Source organism: Ursus arctos, unplaced genomic scaffold (genome assembly GCF_023065955.2).
Source record: "Ursus arctos isolate Adak ecotype North America unplaced genomic scaffold, UrsArc2.0 scaffold_8, whole genome shotgun sequence".
In the NCBI taxonomy this organism is placed as follows: domain Eukaryota; kingdom Metazoa; phylum Chordata; class Mammalia; order Carnivora; family Ursidae; genus Ursus; species Ursus arctos.
The window spans coordinates 5156420-5177792 of NW_026623100.1; the positions used below are offsets into that span (position 1 = coordinate 5156420).

Sequence of the window (21373 nt, forward strand, 5' to 3'; positions counted from 1 at the left end):
GAGGCAGGGCCTTCTCGTCTGCAAAAGGAGGTTACCTGACTAGATGTTATTGAATGTTCCTTTCAGATCCAATATGCCAAGATTCTATGAATCATGCTTCTAAAACTACCTTCTGAAAAAGTTTAAAAAATAAAGCAGCAGAATGAAGCGAAACATTTTTTAAAAATTATGTTTACAAGGTAACCTTTACAAAGTAGCTTTTAAAAATAAATCATCTCACAACTCAAATGCCTGATAGTGTTGCCCTCACACTGGCGGGCAAATATTTATTGTATGTCTGCCACATGCCAGGCACATATACACGGCGTTTCCTCTCCTCGCCCGTGAAAGAACACTTAGCGCTTCTTCCAGGTAAACTTTCTGCGGGCTCCCTCTTGGCCTGGCTTCTTCCGTTCTCTGACGCGTGGATCAGCAGTCAGCAGTCCAGCTGCAGTGTAGAAAGAGAAGCCTTCATGAACCATGGAAAAGGCACATTGCCTAGCAGGCAAGCAACCAGACCTGTAATAATTTACCAGCCTGGTGTAAGTCTCATGACAGCAGTTTGCTCTCACTCTTTTAGGATAGTTCCCCCATTTCAGAGACAAACACCAGGTACATTGTTTGAGTCTGTTCTCCTCCTACAAGGACTATGGTTCCTTGTAGGTTTTTAAGCCTGTTCAACTTAAGTCTGCCCTTGTGTGGGTGGTCACTGTTCACCACAACTGCACTGACGCTGTCCGCTTATTATTACAGGTGTGAAAGTTCTAACAGAGACACGAGGCAGAAAAGAAACACTATACGGTGGAGTAAGAGGAAGGATATGGACACTGTAGATTTAAGAACATGAATATACAAATATACACAATACAGTATGACTTATCAAACCTGAGAAAAGAAACTTCTGGAAGCTTTCACTCTCCTAATCATCAAGAACGATTATGATTTCTAAGCAACTGATAAGTTACTCTCAGCATACGGCCCAAATAATGCACCCCCGTGGTGGCTGGAACCACAGATTTCAAGAATACCAGCCATGAGAAAGCGCTTACAATGCTTTTATAAATATGTAAACAAACCATAGTTTTTCCTTGTCTTTTTTACTCTTCCAACACTAGCACTTCCTTTCCCTGTAGACAAGGTGTGGGTATTTTATTAGGAGTATCTGAAAGGGTGTAAAGCAAAGGCAAACTCCAATCACTCGTTATAAACCCGTAAGTTTTTGCATTTACTTATCTTTTAAAAGGGCATGGTATAAATATTTTAGACAAAATGCATATAAGACTTGTCTAAATTCGAGTTTGAATTATAAGTAATATTGCTTTATTACCCTTCAATATGCCCACTAAGTCAAACTGGCAGAATTATGAAGGACATTAATCCTACAAAATGGTGAATTTTTTATAAGCAAATGGATTTGTAAGAGACTTCAAGAATCGGCTAGCCTAAGCCATAAGTGGTGCTTCTGTGCAGCGCGGTATTGGGACCGAGGGGCTCACGCGGGAGGGCAGGGGGTGCAGAGGCCATCTTACTTGCCCGGAGAGGAAGTGTGGGGCCCAGAGGCGCTAACAGCTGGTTAGGAGTGCCCCCAGCGCTTTCTTCCCGTCAACAGTTCGAAGACGGTCTTCAGCTAGAACCGCCCTAATTTATCCTTAAGTGCTTAAAGCAGTGCCCTAACGAACAAACTGGCCTACTCTTCCTCACCCTGCAGACTCTTGGGTTCCTGACGAGGTGACGGTCACCCAGTGAATCAGACAACATACAATTCAAAGTCATCACAGTGGAAAAACGGAAATCACCAATAATGTTGGAAAGATACAGTATGGGCTTCATTATCACATCGAATAGTTACAAGTCTCTATGATAAAAGAAATCACTCCCTGATTCAACCGTTAAGCGCCTGGTAAGCTGGCTACGCGGTTAGGCCTTAAAGGCCAAAGGAAATGTTCTCTGATGCCGGGAGGGCCTCCTTTTCTTTTTCTAATTCAAATTCCCTTCACAGAAATCAAAACTGAGAAGCGCGTATGGTTCTGGAGCAGAGAGAAACCAGCAAACTGAAACGCCACGTATTTAAGTGAGTATTTTCTGATTTCAGGAAACCGGTGCGGGAACCGGTGAATGCTCACGGATAAGGCAGAGACAACCACCCGCCGCCGCTCCCACGGCAGCTCGTACCTTGTCTCATCCACTCGACCTCTTCCTCGGTGATAAAGCTGCACAAGGCTCTTGCCAGCGCCAGGCGTATGGCTCCGGCCTGGGACGACCGCCCACCGCCCGAGACTGTGCAGGTCGCGTCATGTTTTCCAAGCCGGTCGAGGAAGTGGAAGGGGAACATCAGCTGTTCTCTAGAACACATCCAAGGAAAGGCAGCTCACTATCAAGACACATGTGTTACAAACTGGTCACGTGGTCAGCATTTATAGAAAGTGTATCGCGCACGCCCACGTGCATACTTCAGTCAACCCATTACAGGATCAACTCCTGGTGTTTCTGATGTTGAGACTGCTCTGCGGACAGCCACATTTCTTCTTCTTGGAGCAATACACACCCTCTCAGAGTTGAGCCCTTTTCTCTCATGAGAACACTGCAAAGCTTGAAAATAGCCTTGTAGAAAAGTCTCAGAGCTGGGAAATTCCTCTGATCAGCTGACTCTTCCTGGATTCAGTAATCAATTATCAATGCGTTAGATTCACTGAACAAAGCATACCATCACATATTTGTGTAACGTACGGTGCTCATCCTGACGTGGTTTTCACAGTTACTAGAACACATTCAACTCCTACCCCCGAAACACCTATTCCTACGACTGGTTCTTAAATTGGCAGGTGTCAGGCAACACGGTGCACAACGCCAGCCAGGCCCGCTTACCTCGGCAGTCTGTGACTGTGTGGGCCCTGCAGGCACCCCAGGACTGGAGAAGGGAACACAGACAGAACACGGTCCGGACCTTCTCTTGTTCAACCCAGCAAGTGTCTGCTGAACACCATTTATGTACCAGGTCTAATCACCACTGCCTCTGTCAGGTATGCTGATCTTGCCATTTGCCCTAATATCTCTACTGAATATTTATAAAAGCCGATTCATTTTGCACTGACTTGCTTTATCTGACAGTGTTAGCTTTCTAGACCCCAAATAAAACTTATACGATAATGATGCTGAAAGACACATACGGACAGGACATTCAAGTGTTACTCCTCAGGCTACAAGGGCAAAATAATCTCATGCAGACAGATGGACAGAACCTTCTCTCTGAACAAGACCTTCCAAGAACACAGTTAATTAGAATCTGCAATAGTGCTGTTTCAACAGGAATGTTGCTTCAACAGGGATGACACAACAGCAAACACGGGCCTGAAACAACATAAATCCATACTGCTTTTTTGAATAAAGCAACCAAATAAAAGATAGCAGTGTTATAAAAATAGTACTGTTCTATGTAATAGCCATATTATCATAATAACTGAAGAAAATTTAGAGACTGATAATGTAATTCCGCCATTCCATTTTTTCATCAGGGAAAGACAGGCCAAGACAGAATGTCCGGGATAGTGTCTCTGCGTTGCCTGACACAGGTAAGTGGTTAGTGTTGTAAGTGACATTACTGAGCAGCTCTGACCCCCACTTGTTTGGGAGCTTAAACACTTACCTGTGTTCATTCCTCAAAGTCTAAGATTCCCTAACAAATGCTTATATAAAGAAATGGAGACAAACTCAGATCCTCTAATCTACTCCGGATACACTACAGTGCCTGAGCCACGCACGGGTCAAGGTAAGACAGACCACCAAGAAGGGTCTGGACAGTTGGGAAGTGGGTGCACACCGAGGAAGAAAACTTTCTATGGAGGTGTGACCCAAAGGGTAACAACTGAAGATGATTATACATAGCTATCGACTTTAATCCGGACTGCAAACAAATACGTGCAAAAACAGGCTTCATCTGCTCTCGGGTGTCTCAGACGGAATCCTGAGTTAAAACCATCACACTTACTTAATCAAAGCTATTTTGAAAAAAATATAAAACAATCTCCTATCTTCTCTGAACACAACTCCTTATGGCACCAATTCAAAAGCATGTAACTTAGCCAATGTACAAATACATGCTCTTTTTGATTTTTCTTTAATCGCTTAGAATGCTAACCTTATCTCCCCTATTACATGGCTAGTGCTGTGTGAGGAACGTATTTCTTTTGTATAGATGATCAAGTAAGAGTTGCTTTAGTGGTTGGCTGACAGAGCAGAGGCCTTTCCAAATCAGAAGGGTTATTAATCTTTGTATTCCACAGTACTAGAGACTTAGTAATAAATGCCCACTGTATAAGTGAATGAATGAATAAACAAAAATTTTCTGATAACACTGGGAAGGCAACAAAGTCAACGTTTGTTCCCAATGATCTATTTGTGCAAACAGCCTGAAGAAAGGGCTCTGGAAAGAGAGCTTGCCATCCAGCTGACTTGTAGGCGAGCATCTGAGAGATCATGTCCAACTCTCTCCTACGAACTAGCAAAGTGACCTTTAAGTATCTGGGCTAAGGTCACACAGCTAGAAAACAGAACTAGAAGTGAGATCACCTGATTCTCAGTTCAGCTGTCTTCCTACTGGACAGTGGTCACCTTGCTGCTGAATCTGTAAGCTCCTGAGCTGCTCCTGCACGTGCAAAGGCCAGCCCAGGGCTAGCACGGTTACCCCCAATTCCTACAACCGCTTCAAGATGACAAGACGGTCTGGGTGCCCATTTCCACCAAGACTCTCTACTTAGGCTTTCCAATCAGAGAAGAAGTTTCTTGATGATAGAAATCATATCTTAAATAGCTCTGATATCTCCAAAATGCCCAGAACGAGATGGTGCACACAGAGAGTCCTTAGTAAATGCCTGCTGAATTCAAATTGGAGAATAAGTTCTAAGGATACCATTGAATTAGGAGATCAAGCCATACCTGAGATTTATGATTAAATCATCAGAAGTTAAATCTGAAAGCAAACTATTAGGTTATTATTGGTCAAATGCCATTTCTCCAAGCAGTTCCCAGTGCTCACATTCTGGGTCTCTGTCTGGCTTTTCTAAAGGGAAAGAAGAGCTTCCTCTACCCACTTCCCTGTGAGAAGGATGGCAGAATTAGTCTACACCATTTGAATGTAGTTAAGAGTGGGTTACTCCTGGGGTGCCTGGGTGGCTCAGTCGTTAAACGTCTGCCTTTGGCTCAGGGTGTGATCCCAGCGTCCTGGGATCGAGCCCCGCATCAGACTCCCCACTCGGTGGGAAGCCTGCTTCTCCCTCTCCCACTCCCCCTGCTTGTGTTCCCTCTCTCGCTGGCTGTCTCTCTGTCAAATAAATAAATAAAATATTTAAAAAAAAAAAAAAAAAAGAGTGGGTTACTCCTCGACACAGACGCACATACCGATAAAATAAATATACATTGCCCGAAGTCATTATTCGGTCCAGAAACTTGCATGACATTAACAGGGTCCTCTTTTCCTTACACAAGCATTGGGGTCAGTGGAGCTTTTGCCCCTTTTCACCTTAAATAGTGCACTATACATTCAGGAAACAGGAGGATTAAGAAGAAGGGCCTAATCATGCAGAACTTGTGTTACTTGTGGAGAATGACAGTAACTACTAGAAAAATGATAACCATCTCCGAAAGAGGCCTTTAGACAGTGACGCAGAGATCGAAGATGAGCCTACTCAGAGGACTTGAACTCTAATACTTATTTATGATTAATGTCTATTTCTCCACGGGATACAAAGTTCAAAAAATAAAACTGCCATATTTGGCACTGAGAACTAAAGCAGAACCCGATGAGCTCTTATTTAAACACATCAATGTCAGGTTTCTTTGCTTGCTCAATATGTAATCAGTTTCCTCTGAGCGATAAAGCAGGTTTTTTCCTAATATTTATGCTGGTAAGGGCTAAGGTTGTTTTTGTTGTTTTGCGCACATCGGCCTCCCACCTCCCCTTCCCCGCAAGAGGGAAACAAAAGGTGGGACTCTACTTCCTTTCATTCTGGCATAGTGTGCATTTCAGAAAGATTCATCTAAAATACTCAACTTCCAGTAGGATCTGATGAAGAGAGGAAGAAGATTCAATTAATGAGGAATTCTAGAGATGCTTTTTTAAAATCTGGAAAATGACCTAAAAAAAACAGCGACAGCTTCCCTCTAGCTAGTTTGATTTAAATTAATTACATTGGTAAAGAGAAACCACCATTCAGACATATATAATCAGAAAACCACAAGCCTTTTAGTAAAACGTATAAAGACAAAATGCAAACGCAAAACCAGAAACGAACCTGTCTTGTGTCACTGGGAAGTAAAGCAGATAATCGATTCCATTTATGTTTATTTTCCCACTTCCGTGCTCATAAACAACCGCTTCGGCTTTTGCACTCTTTCTTTTACCTTAGTAAATATAAAACTTCTATTAGTAAAAATCTTCAAGGTGAATGTTCTGAGATAGGTAAAACGACATTAGATTTTTTTCCCCCAGAAAGACAATATACTATTACACTGTATGTGGATAGTTCTAGGAGTATGACAAGTCAAACAAAAATAAAACAGGCAAACTACACCATAATCGATGCAATAGACCTTATTATGGGGTAATTTTGTTCCTCAACTCCATTTTAGGAACACCACAATGATTGAAAATTAGTTTCAACAAGCAACGAAGTAATTCGTATTTATTTATGTTACTTTAGAAAAACAACCAATTTACAGTGTTCTTTTATAATCAATAAAAACATATCTAGTCATATAACTTTTAAAAATATATGAATAGTATGATAAAATATAATTGGTAGAAATGAAAAGAATCCTCAGGAAAGGTCCCATTTCTTTGAAAGCATTAGCGGAAATGCCCAAGGAAGAAGGCTCAGTTGTGAAGAGCTGCAGGTCTATCAGGCCTTAGAAGCTGCACCATAACGAATGTCTGTGTGGCTCCAAGGAAGATGTGAGGTCGAGGACCTCAAGTGTTCACTCTTCACAGTTTCGATATCTGACAAGCAGATTCCCCGAGCATTTTCATTTTACATGGGAAACCTTTATTACAAACATTTTTTGTTTCTGCCAGTTGAAAATGTGAAAACAAAAAGATTTCACGTAAGTCTGTAAAAATAAAAAGTGTTAACAAGATGGGGTAGGTACGCATCTACATTTTTTCTTGGGACATGAGAAGGTTCAGATTTTTGAAACTTCAACAGAGTCTTAAAAATTAGAAAACCCAATGTAGCAGTAGCAAAAAACAAATGAATCCACTGAATACCAGGGAGCGACAGCAAATAAAAATAACTGTCGTTTCTCAGTTTTCACGGAATTTCTTTTCTCTCCACGGGACGTCATTACCTTCGCTGGTGCTGAAGGCCGTTCCTTGCTCGTCGTACTGCAGAGCTTCAATCAGCTGTTTTTTTGATTGAACAGTTATACTCCTACGGAATCTCTGCACAAATTCTTCTTTGGCACCACAGTGCAGTGTCAATAACCTTTCTAGCAGCCGAATGAACTGTGCATACTGCGGACAATAAAGGAAAAATTCATTAGAAGATGCAAGTGTAATTGCATTTGCTAAATTTTTTTCTATTTTTGTATACCTGATCTTTCCAATGTTGCTTTTCTTGATGAATTTTGACAGGATGACACTTCGGCACCTTCACGCTGCTTTTAAAACAGCATGCAGACACAACACTTCCCCTGTGTATCCCTCAGTGCCCAATCTTTTCTTTTGAGAAACAAAAGAGACTTACCCAGCAAAGAAAATTCAGTTTCTCTGTATTATAATTACATGAAATTGAGATTTAAATTCATTTTCAAAAAATATTTAGATGATCTTCAAGTGTAATTTCTACTCTTTTAATAACTGGATCAAGAGGAGGTTTCACAATAATTTCCAGTTATGTATAGTAAAATAGGAAGAGTTTGATTTCGAGAAAATGTACCTCTTAAATTATATTTCATAATACATTTGGCAAATATATCTTTAGCTGTTCAAGCTGTGTTACTTTAACGTTTATGATTTCCTTTAAAACTGAACAATCAAGCTATTTAAAAATTCAAGAGATACTTGACTTAAAGGGCAACCTCTTGAAATAAATTATCCCCGCTACTCTGTGTGTTTTTTTTAATAGTTCTCGAACATGTGATTAGAAAGTAAACAACTTGGTATTAACCCCTTAAAATTAGATGCCAGAGTAATCATTCGGAAGTGTTTATGCAGAAGGCGACAACTAATACTCAAGATCCCTAGTTATGCGGGATGTGAGACCCGATTTTTGATAACCTTGTGCTTTTGTCACCCCTAAAAATCATACTCTTCTTTGTTGCCTCTGACTTTATCGTGAACATCTGCCATTAATAATTTGAAATGCGGAAAAAATCTCAACAGTAAGTTTAAAAAGACTGCTTCAATTGCTGCTTCCTGGGCTGTCACAATAAAAGGGGAATTTTCTATGTGAGGGGGACAGACTTCGCCACGTGTGGTACCTGGACTGACACAGCTCTGCTCCTCCCCTCCATCTCCAGGCCTGTGCCCTCTGCTCTCGGCGGTTCTCTCAGTTCCACTGACTATGAACATACAGAGGGGTAGCTACAAGTCTGGCATGGCCTTTGTGACGTGCTGGGGTAAGGTTTATGAAGTCCCTGCCTCCCCCTGCCTCCCTCGTATCTTGATACCAGTCAGCAGCTTCAGGACTTCTTCTGCTCTCCAGTACCCCCAGGTACAGCGGACTGTCATCTACACACCTACTGTCTATGTATACGAGGTATACATACCATTATGTGTATGCATAGAAAATGCATATATTTGTTTTGTCTTTCCAGTTGTACAACTCTAAAAAAGTCCTTAGGATGTTTTCAAAATGGAAAAACAAAAAAACCCAAAAAACAAACTTGTATTATTAAAAAATCAAAGCAGCCAAAAAACATAGGAAACAATGAAATGATATGTTCAATGAGGAAGCAAAGAGAGATTTTTCAGTTAGATCCAAATGCAGCAATAGCGACTTGGCAGTTAGGATATTAGAAATTAACTCCAGATCTACCACTCACCAAATGCCTGACACCTTGTTAAGCAAATTGCAACGTTTCCAAATCATTAATTTCTCCAATATGTTAAATGAGAAAAAGAGCAATTTAAGTACAAGACTTAACATCAACACGGGTGGCAAGGTACTAACAATGTTAGCCAGTGCCATGGAAGAAAAAACCCTTCTTGGAACAATTTGTGAAATTTACACTCAAATCTTCTAGAAATAATCTAAATTTAGAACATCAACATATTTAAAACATCAAATTTCCTCAGATAATATTGGCGTATATTAGAGCATTCAGCAAAAGAGCACTCCAATGAAAACCCAAAGCAGGGGGCACAAACTTTATAAGGGATGAGACTCACCTGGGGAGCTGGTTAAAAATATGAATTCTGAGCGAGGTCTGAATCTTAGGAAACTGCATTTTCTGACCAGTTTTCTGGCTGCATTTTAAGTAATTCTGACACAGGTGGTTTCGCAGATTCCAAGATGAAAAATACCGCCCTTCTAGGTACTGCATATAAGCCAGGGAGCAGCAAATTGCATGAAGGCAACCATGTGCTCCTTCCTTTTTCTATTTAACCTGTGGTAACTCCTTACACTTGTCATTATTAGCTTGTAAAATTAGCTATCCGTTTTACTGACGGAGATGAAAAATGGCATCTGCCACACTTGCCTAGAACCGCTGGCAGAGGACAGCAAGAGCGCTTGAGGAGAGGAGGGCCTGGACAGCAGGCAGGTCACCTTCCTGACCGCAATAAGGCCCTTTGGCAGAAATCAACTATAAATATGTTTTAGAAAGGAAAACTGTCTTAGGAACACCTGCCTCTGAGAAACAGGACTGTGACGATCCTAAATACAGCAATTGTCTGCATTCTTACGGCACAGGTCCCCGTAAATTTAAAAGATTAATTACTCACATCTTGATCTGACAGTTTTTCCACTAACATTTCTTCTAGTTCCTCCTTAATCAGCCATCTGCTGCCAATCAGGTCTCTGTTAAAATATCACATATATTCTCTTTTAACCAGGCAATTAGAGTTCTAGCACAAAAGATCCCACATGTAGTAGCGATTCTTGATTGGGAAACAAATTTTTATATTCTAGAGCATTAAAATTTCACTCAAGTAAACTATTTTTGAGAAGTGTTATTTCACCCCCTCATTCTACTTTGGAAAAGACACCCAGTCTAGCAAATGTTTTGTTGGAGGACAGAAACACGCTCTTATGGAACTCATCCGATACACCAAGCCACCGGGTTTCTTACAAATTAACATCGCACTTCATTATTTACTTCAAAGAAGAGCGATGGACACAAAGTTGGCCTGCCAGTGGACAAAGGAGTAATCAAGTCCAAATAAAGAGCTGGTGGTCATATGTGCAACTTCGACGAGGGATTCTCGAAGACCTGCGTCTTCTGCATAAGAAGTGAAGCACCAGGCCAAAACAACTGGGCCGACAGATCTAACCCATCACTGTCTGCCCAATGGAAGTCCAAATCTTAACATTCACATGCCTTGTTTTTGGTATTTCAGTAAATATACAGCTATATAAACAAAAATTCTGAGGACCCCATCTTTAAATATAAGTGCCATTTAATACATAAGTCCGGAATGAAGATAAAAATAACAGCTGCAATATCTACTTCCACCCAAACAAAAAACTCACCTGTTATTCTGACCCCTAACTTTAATGATCAGTGCTGAACTAGGGAACACACTTCTAGGCTTTAAGTATGCCTCAACACCACCAATGACAAGTGGAATGTTTTTCATTCAAATTTTGCATGTATTTTAATCAGAGAGAAGAACTTACTTGGTTTTAGTTTTTTCTGAAAATAGACCTTTGGCTTGCAACTGATTCTGATGTTTTTCTGCTTCTAGTAGCTTTCCATATGCTTCCTGTGGCAAATAAAATACACACGCTAAAATAAGGGCTATGGTACCTTATGACTTCTACTTCGTATTTTCCCTGTGAGCATCCCTCGTTTCAGAAGGGACCTCCTCACAGAATCTAGCTGCACAGCAAATAATACTGAAAATGCTTTTTAATTATACTATTTCCCACTCAAACTGAAGAATGGTAATGTAATTTCAATGACAATTTAGTATCATACATAATAGTATACGTTAACTGATTTTAGATAACTCTGTAAGACGTTTACTCTATAAAGAACTCTACAAAAAAAACTCCATGAGGGTGATAAACACAAAAGAAAGCTACAAACTATTTTCCTTTAAGTTCCATAAACAAGACCAAAAATTTTCCCGTAAAATAAATCATAATTTATATAGCAACATGCACTTTAAACTTAGGGAATTAACCAGCAAAGTTATGGTATTTATAGCTAAACTACTTATCTAATATTCAATATTTACATAATATTTAAGTCCTCACCATGTTAGTCTATATCTTAAAAAGTTTTCTATTATATTTGTTTTATTATTTGATTTCTTTCCATTAATTTACTTTCTAACAAAGTCTATAAAATGTATGCCACTTGTTAAATTGTAATGTAAGCAGGGGGGAAAACTGCCATTTTGTTAGAACTTGTAAAAAGCAATAATCTGGCAATGAACACTATCAATAAAATACATTTTCCAGGAAATGAGTTTACAAAAGTAGAATCATGCAAATTGCCTCCCGGTTTTTTCACTGAACAAATTTTCATGGAGGACTCCCAGCCGTGTGTATTCACTTCTAATTTAACATCATCTACCATACTGATACCTAATGGGTAACATTTTCAAAGGATGAGCCAGAGAGGATATAAATGACACTTTTTTCTTGCTGATCATGACACCTTCCAGCATCATCAGCTACCATCAGATAATGACGACACAACTTGTTACTGCAGACATGTCCATCCATATCTCAAATAGTCTTAATTTCAATTTTGGAAGGGCAACTTCTTACGGGCTCTGATTAAACTGTCATATATATCACAAGGTTGCTGACAGAGTTTGTTCTAAGAAAAGGGGACGTGTCCTTTTGCACCGGTCTCTGTCTGTACCAGCGTGCATATGTTAACAGCATACATGAGGATCTCAACAAAGTGAAACCATCACCAGCTCGGTAACTGTAAAGGTAAGTTCCCAGGGAAGCAGCAGCAGCGTACAAGTGTAGAACTGGTTTGAATTGTAATTTCTCAGGCCCCAACCCAGACTTTCAGATGGGGAACCTCTGGGGTGGGGCCCACTGATCTGTTTTAACCATGATCCCGAGTGACATACACTGATGTTTGGATGACTAGAAGTACCAAGAGTCTAGTTCAACATAATATAGCAAAGGGACAAATTCAGTTAATTGTATTCTAGCGTCCATATTAAGTATAACAATCTCTACAGCTATATCCAAAGTACGAATCCATTGCGTGTACAGCAGAACTACAATTGTCTACCCCAAAGAAAGCAAAACTGAACGTGAACCATCCACAGGTACTATGTATACCTGCTATTCAACTTCAAAGTCTACAATTTATCTCCCAAGAATCGGTAAACCTCATTTGACTTTCACCTCATTTTAAAAGGCTAAGATACTAGGTTGTGACCCCAACTGGATACCATATCAGAATAATTTCTGTGCACCTGTGTTTCTAGAAAGCAGTTCTCAAACACTCTGAACATGTAAAATAAAGAAACAAGATCCCACGAGACGAATCCTACCCCACTTGTACGCAGTAAGACACAGTGCACACAGCGTCTCTCTGTGCACCTGGCCCCAGCTGTCAGCAGGCCGAGCCCGGCCATACTGCTACACGTCGGGGCTCTGGTGACGGAACGGCATCAGTCTCTCTGGTCTGCTCCAGAGTCTGGACGTTCTGAGGGTACGGAAGTCAGAGATGTTGTATCTTTCAAATCCAGCTCAAAAAAATACGAATCCAAGAGAACACCAACAACAGTGATAAGGTGCTTTCCCATTTGTAAGGCTGTTAATTTCTGGAATAACTACGGCAACTAGAAAATAATAATAGTAATAGTAATAATAACTTATTATTATTATTATTGACCTGACTCGTAGTCAAATTTCGAGTCAATGTGTGGACTGGTAAAGTCATTATCATTTTCCAGTGACTTTGGGCCGACTTTTAAGTCTACACTCTTCTTAACATTTTTTTCACTATGCTATTACCTTCCACAGTTATATTTAGCTCCATAATCATTTGGAAATAGTATAAGTGAAATAATCAGAAAAAAATGTGTACTATGAGAAAACCACCCATGAAGAGTACATGTCAAATTTCAAACATGGTAAATTCTGTACATTTATGGCATATACTTTGATGGTTGTAATCCACTGAATTACATAATTCTCATTAAGCCACCCCATACATTTCTTTCAATAGGAAAACATGTGTCAAGTATTTAGCGCAGTGCCTGACCTGTAGTAATGGTCAAGAAATGACAGCAGGGGAGAGGTATGGCATGCAAGAGTCTAACAACTGAAACAATTCTACTGGTGTACCATTTCTATTTATTCTTTCTCTTCTATATAATAAAACCACTCTAGAGATTCTATCTTGGTTAGTTAGAGACAACAGCTCTCTGGAAACGAGATTCTATAGCTTCAGCTCCCTGAAGAGATGTGTACTAACCTGCATCAAAAAATCCCTGAGGGTATAAAATATGCCAGGAACTGTCAACATCACGGATTATCACTGGTAGCTTCTGGTATATTGTTAAGCTTCCACTTAATTTTTAAAGGACACTGGAGAATTAGTGTGACCCCACCTACACTAAGTTTATATACTGTATTTAATAGTATAATTTTCAAATATGACAGGAATAACCCAGATGTGAAATGCTGAATCATTAATCACAGCTATGATTAATATTTCATAAAATCAAAGCAAGCCTATCCACCCCTCGTGTCATCAGATTTCCATAATGTATGAGTCAAATTTAGAAGGTGCCTAATTTGAAAATACCAGATGCTCAGGTTGCAGAAAAGGGATGCTTAAACTAAACCCTTCCCAGAGCATGAGCAATATGATTTTTTAGTATCCTTCTAAAATCTGTTTTGGCTATATTAATCATGTAGAAATTCCAATTTTAGGGAGGGTAAACAAATTTCTTGTGGGGGTGGTATAGGAAAAGTCAACTGTATTTTGATACCCAAAACATACAATAATAAACTAATAGTAACTATTATCTTAGATACTAGTTAAATAACAGAAAATTAATGGGCTTAAAATACATGTTTGTTAAAAAAAAAAAAAATCACAGAAAATCAGATTTCCTAAGTAGCAATCTTCCCAAGTTTTTGGCTACTGGCATATACAATGAAATAAAATGAAATAAACATAGTATAGAATTCATTTATCGTGGTTACTGCTATTTACCTAATGTTTCAAGTGACACACTGCTATCACACACCCTTGCTATCACTTTGTGAATGCGATATGCTATGTATACAGCCTTCAAAGAGCATGCAGGGATACGTCAGCACCGCTCCAGCTTTTTAAAAATCAGCACTCTGCACAGTTTTAAAGGAGTTATTTCATAATACCTCATTGTGAGAAGGGTCACTATTTTAATTTCATTTTTAAAGATAAGGGCACTAAACCAAGTTTTAAACTTCACTGCAAGGTTACAAAGACGGCGCAAACTACGTTAAGAATTCTGTGGCACTAAGTCCCCAGGACTTTTGCTTATTGGAGTCTGGGATCTTCACACAGTGAAGTCACTTCTGGGGCTGCTGTTCTCATGCTTTATGAACATAGAATGCTACTTAAATCATTTAAAATAAATCAGAGAATTTCTAAATAAGCCAGCCTTCTTTCAAAAGGCAAATGAATCCTGTTTACGCAGAAGTTATCAGGATTAGAATTACTTGGTTTTCTTCCAAATGTTAACCTTTTCTTTTTCCACTTCAGAACAGTTTACTATATAAAGATCTACTTACTCCTTAATTTCAAACTTTTTGGGGTACAGATTTCATCTGTGGCCATTGTAATTTATGGAAATACTTCAATTTATGGAAATACTCTGAAAATATTCCCTTGTGTACTGTAAAACAGGTCCTAAATATAAATGAGGTTTACAGATTTAAGAGGCTCAATTCCCGGTGCCGTAAAAACTGCATCTAAAAAGAGATGCACAACCGTATCATAGGAAGTGGGGTGAGGGAGTTTGTGTAAAATGTCAGCAAATGTCCAAGGTATTTGATAACTGATTTTTCCCAAGCACTGGTCTCATGGAACGTTAAAGGGGTTCTGGGCAGTAAGGGTTCCATGACCCAGTGTTTGAGCAGCAGCCGGTTACTGCAACAGGCTTCTTGACTGCCGGACTTTATCATGCTATCATGTAGCTCCTGGTGGAGTTTCCCAGGACACAATGGGCGGCACTGCCAAACTCACTTCGTGGCAGAATGTCTTTCATGAAGAATATTTTATAACCTGTGTTTCTTAGCAAACACTTTGGGAAAGGCTGCAGTAGACATGCCTAGACTTAAATCATATTTTACAAAGGGTTCCCACTTTAGAGTCAAATAATCACCTCCCGTAATGAATTTTAAATAATTTTCAATTCGCTTTTAGTGAGTGAATTTAAAATCTTCCAAGAACGTGTATGTATTAACGAGTAAACCTGAATTAACATTTTTCCTACAATTAAAGGCTCTGCCCATAACTCAACAATGGCTATCCAGGGTTGTAAATGCCTCGCTCACGGGCACAGCCTCCTTCACCACCAGTGTGGCCAGCCTGGACAGGCTCTTGCTGCTGTGGGCAAGGGGCCTCCCCCCCGCCCCCCCCCCGCCCCGTTCCCCCCCCCCCCCCCCGCCAGGCTGGCAGGCCCTAAGAGCAGACAGACCACCCTTCCAGCCTGTGCCTTAACTGTGCACACGCGGTTTTCTCCTTCATCTAGACCAAGTCTATTCACAGCTCAGCTGAGACATAGCACAGCATTTTCTCTTCTGCACACACACATATATCCTCTTTAAAAATTCTTCCCTTTCCTTTACACTTTGGCTCAGTTGTTTCAGGAACCTTCTCTTATTCTCCCTCTGTTTGTTCTTTCTGCTCCTGAAACCCTAAACTGAAACTCTAAATCATGTCTGAAAAGTATACAAGTTCTACTCGTCACATGGCTATTAAGGAAATGGAAAGCCATCCATTTTGGGTGAGAAAAGACAGATGAGCCCGTGCCATCAAGCGTGGAGCTCCCTTTCCAGGACTCAACGATCCTCTGAGAAACTCCTTAAGTCTCTTATTTCTTCTTACGTAAACTACTTTTTCCTGTGTAAGACACTACTTGTTTGTACTGTCCTATACTTTTCACATTACACATGCACGCCATATTCACTACGGTATAAAATAAGGGGGTTTTTATTGACTTTCCCAGGAACCTAAAGACATATATTGTGTCTGTAAGAAAAAGGGAGTTCCAAGGAAGGCGGTAACCACCTTTGGAAAGCAACACATCTACAAAGTCTGAGACGGCCACGGTCAGCACGTTCCCTCCACTTTCCGCTTTCCTATCATGCTTCACTTCTGGGCAAGAACAATAAATTACTTCTTTCTTCTCGTCCTCATCTTCCCTCAAAAACCTCCCTGCTTCTCCACAAAGACCCGCTGGACTGATGACAGGCCAACTGGAAACAGTGTTCACTAAAGCACTGTATGTTCTCCTTAACTGTACGCCACATCCGGGACTCTCTTGTATTAGTTGCTGTGAGGTAATATATAAGCCTATTATACAAATAGCGACCAAATACTAAAAAGTGGAACTGGCATTATTACAGAAGATGAAAAGGTTAACTGATGTCAGAAAGGTCTCCTGGGCAAGACTGCACACATGCTCTAGATCTGTGGGGTTTTTTGTTCAGCTGGGTGGTTGGTTGTCAAAAAGCTTGACGCATGACTGCCATGCCTCACAAAATTACAGTTGGCTAATGACAAAAACCTAGTTTGGCTTAGGGTCTTTTTACCCTGTCACATGGTAAGAAACTGTATCAAAAGAAATGGCAACAACAAAGATACATTTCAGAGTGTTTAAGGCCTGCCACAGTCTTTGGGGGCCTACTCCTTGCTGCAGTGGGATCACTCTCCACAGAACGGAACAGCATCTGACCCTCTCCCCCCCAGAAAAAGGCAGAACAAAGGAGTAAGCAGACACGTGAAGCAGTTTCAAGTTTTCTCCTTTTTCTTTACACCCAATGCCTGACTTCCCTACAAAACCACTTCGGTAAACTGACCAGTGGGTATTTAGTCACATACTATTTCAAAGTAAGGGAGTGTCTCTAGGAGGATGTCATCTGCATGACCCAGGAAGTGAGGCTGAAGGACTACAGTTGTTAATTAACACTGGCCATACAGGACGCTGACTGGCATATATTTAGGAAAGCATTTGTCCTTTCTCCACACATAAATTTACTCTAAGATTCCATAAAAAGAAGTTTTGGAAATATAAGGTTTTATTAATTACCTGCATTAAAACACTCAAGTTAAACCAAAAGATCTGTAACTCATACGTGTAAACCATTCCGACGAGCAATACAACAAACGCTAAGCCCCACACTGCTTGGGGAGTCAGAACACCCGACAAAATAAACTGACCTAAATTACTGAGTTTAACTAAAACAGAAAAGCCCAAAGAACTCTGGTCTCTGTTAACAGAAACTGTATTTCTGTTAAAAGAAAAAAGAAAAAAGAACAAAAAAGAACAAAACCCTTTATTAATCAGATGTAATCTGACATTTTCGGTCAGGGCACGGTAGTATTTCATCCACGGAGAAACCGACCGGGTTCTTGAGCAAGTACCTTCCTAAAACAGAAACCAACCCAAATCGAAGTTCGGCCCCTTCCACAATGTGTAATTTCTTCATTATGATGGAATGCAACCAAATCTCTTGCCCTTGGGTTGCTCAGTTTCAGCCCAAACAAATGCAAATGGCTTGTCAGCTGACAGCTGTTTGATAAGGCTCCCCTACAAGACCTGCATGCTTTACTCTCCTCCGTGAAACTCGGGATGAAAGGCAGAAGGCAGGAAGAGAATTAATGTAGCATACAGTCTAAAGGCAATGCTACAACCGTGATTAAGTAGAAAAGTTAAAAGGCACAGATTTTCCACAGCTTCGCTGCGTGCAACCCATCCGTGTAACAAGTTGACAGGCCTAGCGCGTCAGCTCCATCACCCCCTCCGACAGCTAAAACGCAGCATTGCATCCCTTTTCAGAGAAAATTTGCGTCTGCACCATGAAGCGTTGTACATTATTTCTTAGCACTGCAGGGGGCTCAAGTCCATATGGAACCTTCACAAATATTACCACAGATCAAACCAGCGGCGTTGGGAGGCAGATTTGACATACCTATTTAAATGAACAGCAGGGGTCCTCGGGCAGCCTCGGGCTGCGGGAGAAGCTCGGCGGAGAGCCAGCCGCAGCTCCATTAGTCAGCAAAGACACACTCTACATTTATCATTCATTTCATTTCTGCCAGGGCAAGAAGCTCATTTGCCCAAGGTCAACAAAAAGCGAAAAGAAGGTTTTCTTTTTTTTCCCCAAGAAATAAATGTACCTGACAAGTGGGGATTTTGTCCTTTGGGTTTGTGGAGCGCAAATAAACACCAGAGTTCTAAAAAAGCCGAGCGAATGTGTGCCTGGGATTCAAGCAACCTGAAAGCGGACGGAGGACGGGGAAGCCCAGTGAATGTTCTTGCAACTTTTAAAAATCATAAGATGAAGAAAATAAAACTTGACATCGTGTTCTTAAAGTAAAATGGGTTCTGTTGTTGAAAACTGGGTATTAGCATCTAGCCGTTTCATTCACAGTACCCTAGGGAACCCCCACATTTGCACGCTATCAAACACTTACAGCTCTGAAACAACACAAAGCTGTGCCCAGTACACTCAGACGCAGTTGCAAGTCAAAGTGTAATAAAACCATTTCTCAGGTCTTTTGGAGGCACAAATTCTAAACCCATAACGCTGCATTCGCCTCTGAAAAGCGAAAGCTGTATATGAATAAACAAGTACTGATAACAATTTGACTCTCTCTTTGGTAAATGCCTTACCGCCCTGAGGGCAGCTTATACGAGCCCCTTCCTGCTCCGGGCCTTACCTTCCACGCACCAACATGCATTATTTCTGAGCGGAGCGCCTGCCTCCTAATACGATCTCAATTTGTAAGTATCAGCATTTTAAGGCCAAATCATCCTGATATAAATTCTATGATGTTCATTTAGCAAAAATGAATTAATAAAATATAAAGTCTTTCAACACACTGCCTTACCTCTAGAGGTCTTAGTTTCGTTCACTATGAAACATAATGGGTAAATTCTGAAGCCAAGCAAAATCTCTGGCACACGCACTTAGCTTACAGTTCATATTATTAATCATCGATATAATATACTTACATGCATTAATGAATAATACGACTGTTTGCCAGTATAAAAGAGAAAATGAAATGGACGGCCATCTTCTCCCCACTGGATTGCTAATAAAAAGCCAGATGAAAACAAACAAAAATAAAAATTTATACAGAGAAAGAGACCAAATAGCTATGTTTAACTGAAGTTAGAAGACATGTCTACGATTCTGATTAACTGCATTAATATTTGGAATTTTAATATTTAGTTCATGTTTAATGCGCTGTAAACTATTTAGGATATTTAATATTCCACACTCATTAACATAAAACAATGTTTGTATCTGATAAAAAAACTCCTATACATTCCATCATGAGGATTTCTAGAACTTGTTTTAAGTAAACGCACAAAATAGCAAAAATCATCTTGTTAGAACAAAAAAATTTAGGTTTGGCTATAAATACAACACGCTCCCAAATTCTTAAAAAGGGAAACTGATAAAGTCAATGATATCGTACCTTCAGGAAATTAAGAAAAGGCATAATATAACAAAGAAAAAAATTAAATGGATTTTTCCATGCCACATTATTTGTTCCAACTCTGTGGTGACATACCTCCGAGAGTTTAAATGTCTAAAACAGAAGGGGCCCCCACAAGGTGTTATGTGTAATTCCTTTTGAAATACAGATGGTCATTCACATCTAATAAACACCAAACAAACTGAGGAATGGAGTCACTGTAGTAAATAAACCAAACCTGACTCCACATCCTTTGCCCTTATTTCCAGAGTTGTTTCTCGGTTAACCATTTGTGGGAACTTCAATACGTTAAAGGTACACTCCTCCGTCAATTACAGAAGTTGAAAACTCTTTTCTCCCAATCTATTACTCACTTTAATTTTTTTTTTTCTTAGAGAAAACATCTTTCTTTCTTTTCTTTCTTTCTTTCGGAATGAGGTGCTTTCTTTTTTTTTCGTGGGGGGATGTGTGTGAGACAAACACAGACAGCCTTAATGTGTTGAAATCCTGTGTCAACCACCTTTTCATCTGGCGTACAGTGTCTTTCATAATCAAGAAGTTTAAAATACATGTATACTGTAGAATCTGTCAGTTTCTTCTATGGCATGATTTCTCGGCTGTTTCTATCACCCCTACGAAGGAGCCTTGCTAGACATCTTTTTCCCTAGTTGCCTCCTTCCCCATGAAACCTCAATACCACAAATATACTGCAGATCTGCTGATGTACACGGTGGTCCTGTGGAAGGCCATGAACACTCTAACAGCCCAGACTTTCCTCACCTCCTACGGATCCATTTATGCCCCCTCGGGGACAACATCGCTCCTATGGAGAGAGCATGCTTTAAGATTTTGGGCTTTCTAAAAACTATTTTCCTATATTTTCTTCTGCAATTTTTATGTTTTTTTTCATGTTCAGAAATTTCATCTATCTGAAATCTATGTTTATCAGGCAGAAATCCAAGTTATTACCTTGTCCAGCAAAGAGAGTCATTATCCCATTAGTTTTTTGATACTACAATCTTCTGTTGAGTACATCTTTTTTTTTTTAATTTGAGAGAGAGAGAGAGAACATGAGTGAGCATGAACGGGGGGGGGGTGGCAAAAGGAGAAGGAGAGAGAATTTCAAGCAGACTCTATGCAGAGCATGGAGCCCAAAGTGGGGCTTGATCTCATGGCCCTCAGGTCACAAACTGAGCCAAAACCAAGAGTCGGACGCTTAACTGACTGCGCCGCCCAGGGGCTCCACTATGCTCTGGTGTTGAAATTCCACCTGTACAATAAACAGGATATTTCTGTCTTCTGAGGATAACTGACATTACACATAGGCCACTTTAAGTCAGTATATTTAAAACAAAGACCAAAATTTCATACAAAATTATAAAGAAAAGTCTTGCTAGGGATTTTAGCTTGAAAAGAAAACCAGATTCTTACACGCCAATGGCTGTGGATGAATTAAATAGTTCTCTAATATAATTTTTACAGACTTCATGAAATCCTGCATCTTCTCCAATATTTATCATTTCACTATGCAATCTATTTGCACTGTATCATT

The 21373-nt window shown here is 40.1% G+C and overlaps 1 protein-coding gene across 1 annotated transcript in view; it reads right to left on the reverse strand.

Moving 5' to 3' along the window:
- Positions 1-228: 228 nt before the first annotated feature.
- MRPS9 (mitochondrial ribosomal protein S9) overlaps positions 229-21373 on the reverse strand; it is a 63486-nt gene continuing 42341 nt past the window's right edge. The window contains exons 5-11 of the mRNA XM_026515672.4: positions 19352-19431; positions 10812-10897; positions 9917-9992; positions 7318-7483; positions 6267-6375; positions 2152-2321; positions 229-427 (exon numbers count right to left, since the gene is read on the reverse strand). Coding sequence (XP_026371457.1) covers positions 336-427; positions 2152-2321; positions 6267-6375; positions 7318-7483; positions 9917-9992; positions 10812-10897; positions 19352-19431 — 779 coding nt within the window. The 3' untranslated portion in view covers positions 229-335. The remainder of the gene's footprint in view (positions 428-2151; positions 2322-6266; positions 6376-7317; positions 7484-9916; positions 9993-10811; positions 10898-19351; positions 19432-21373) is intronic.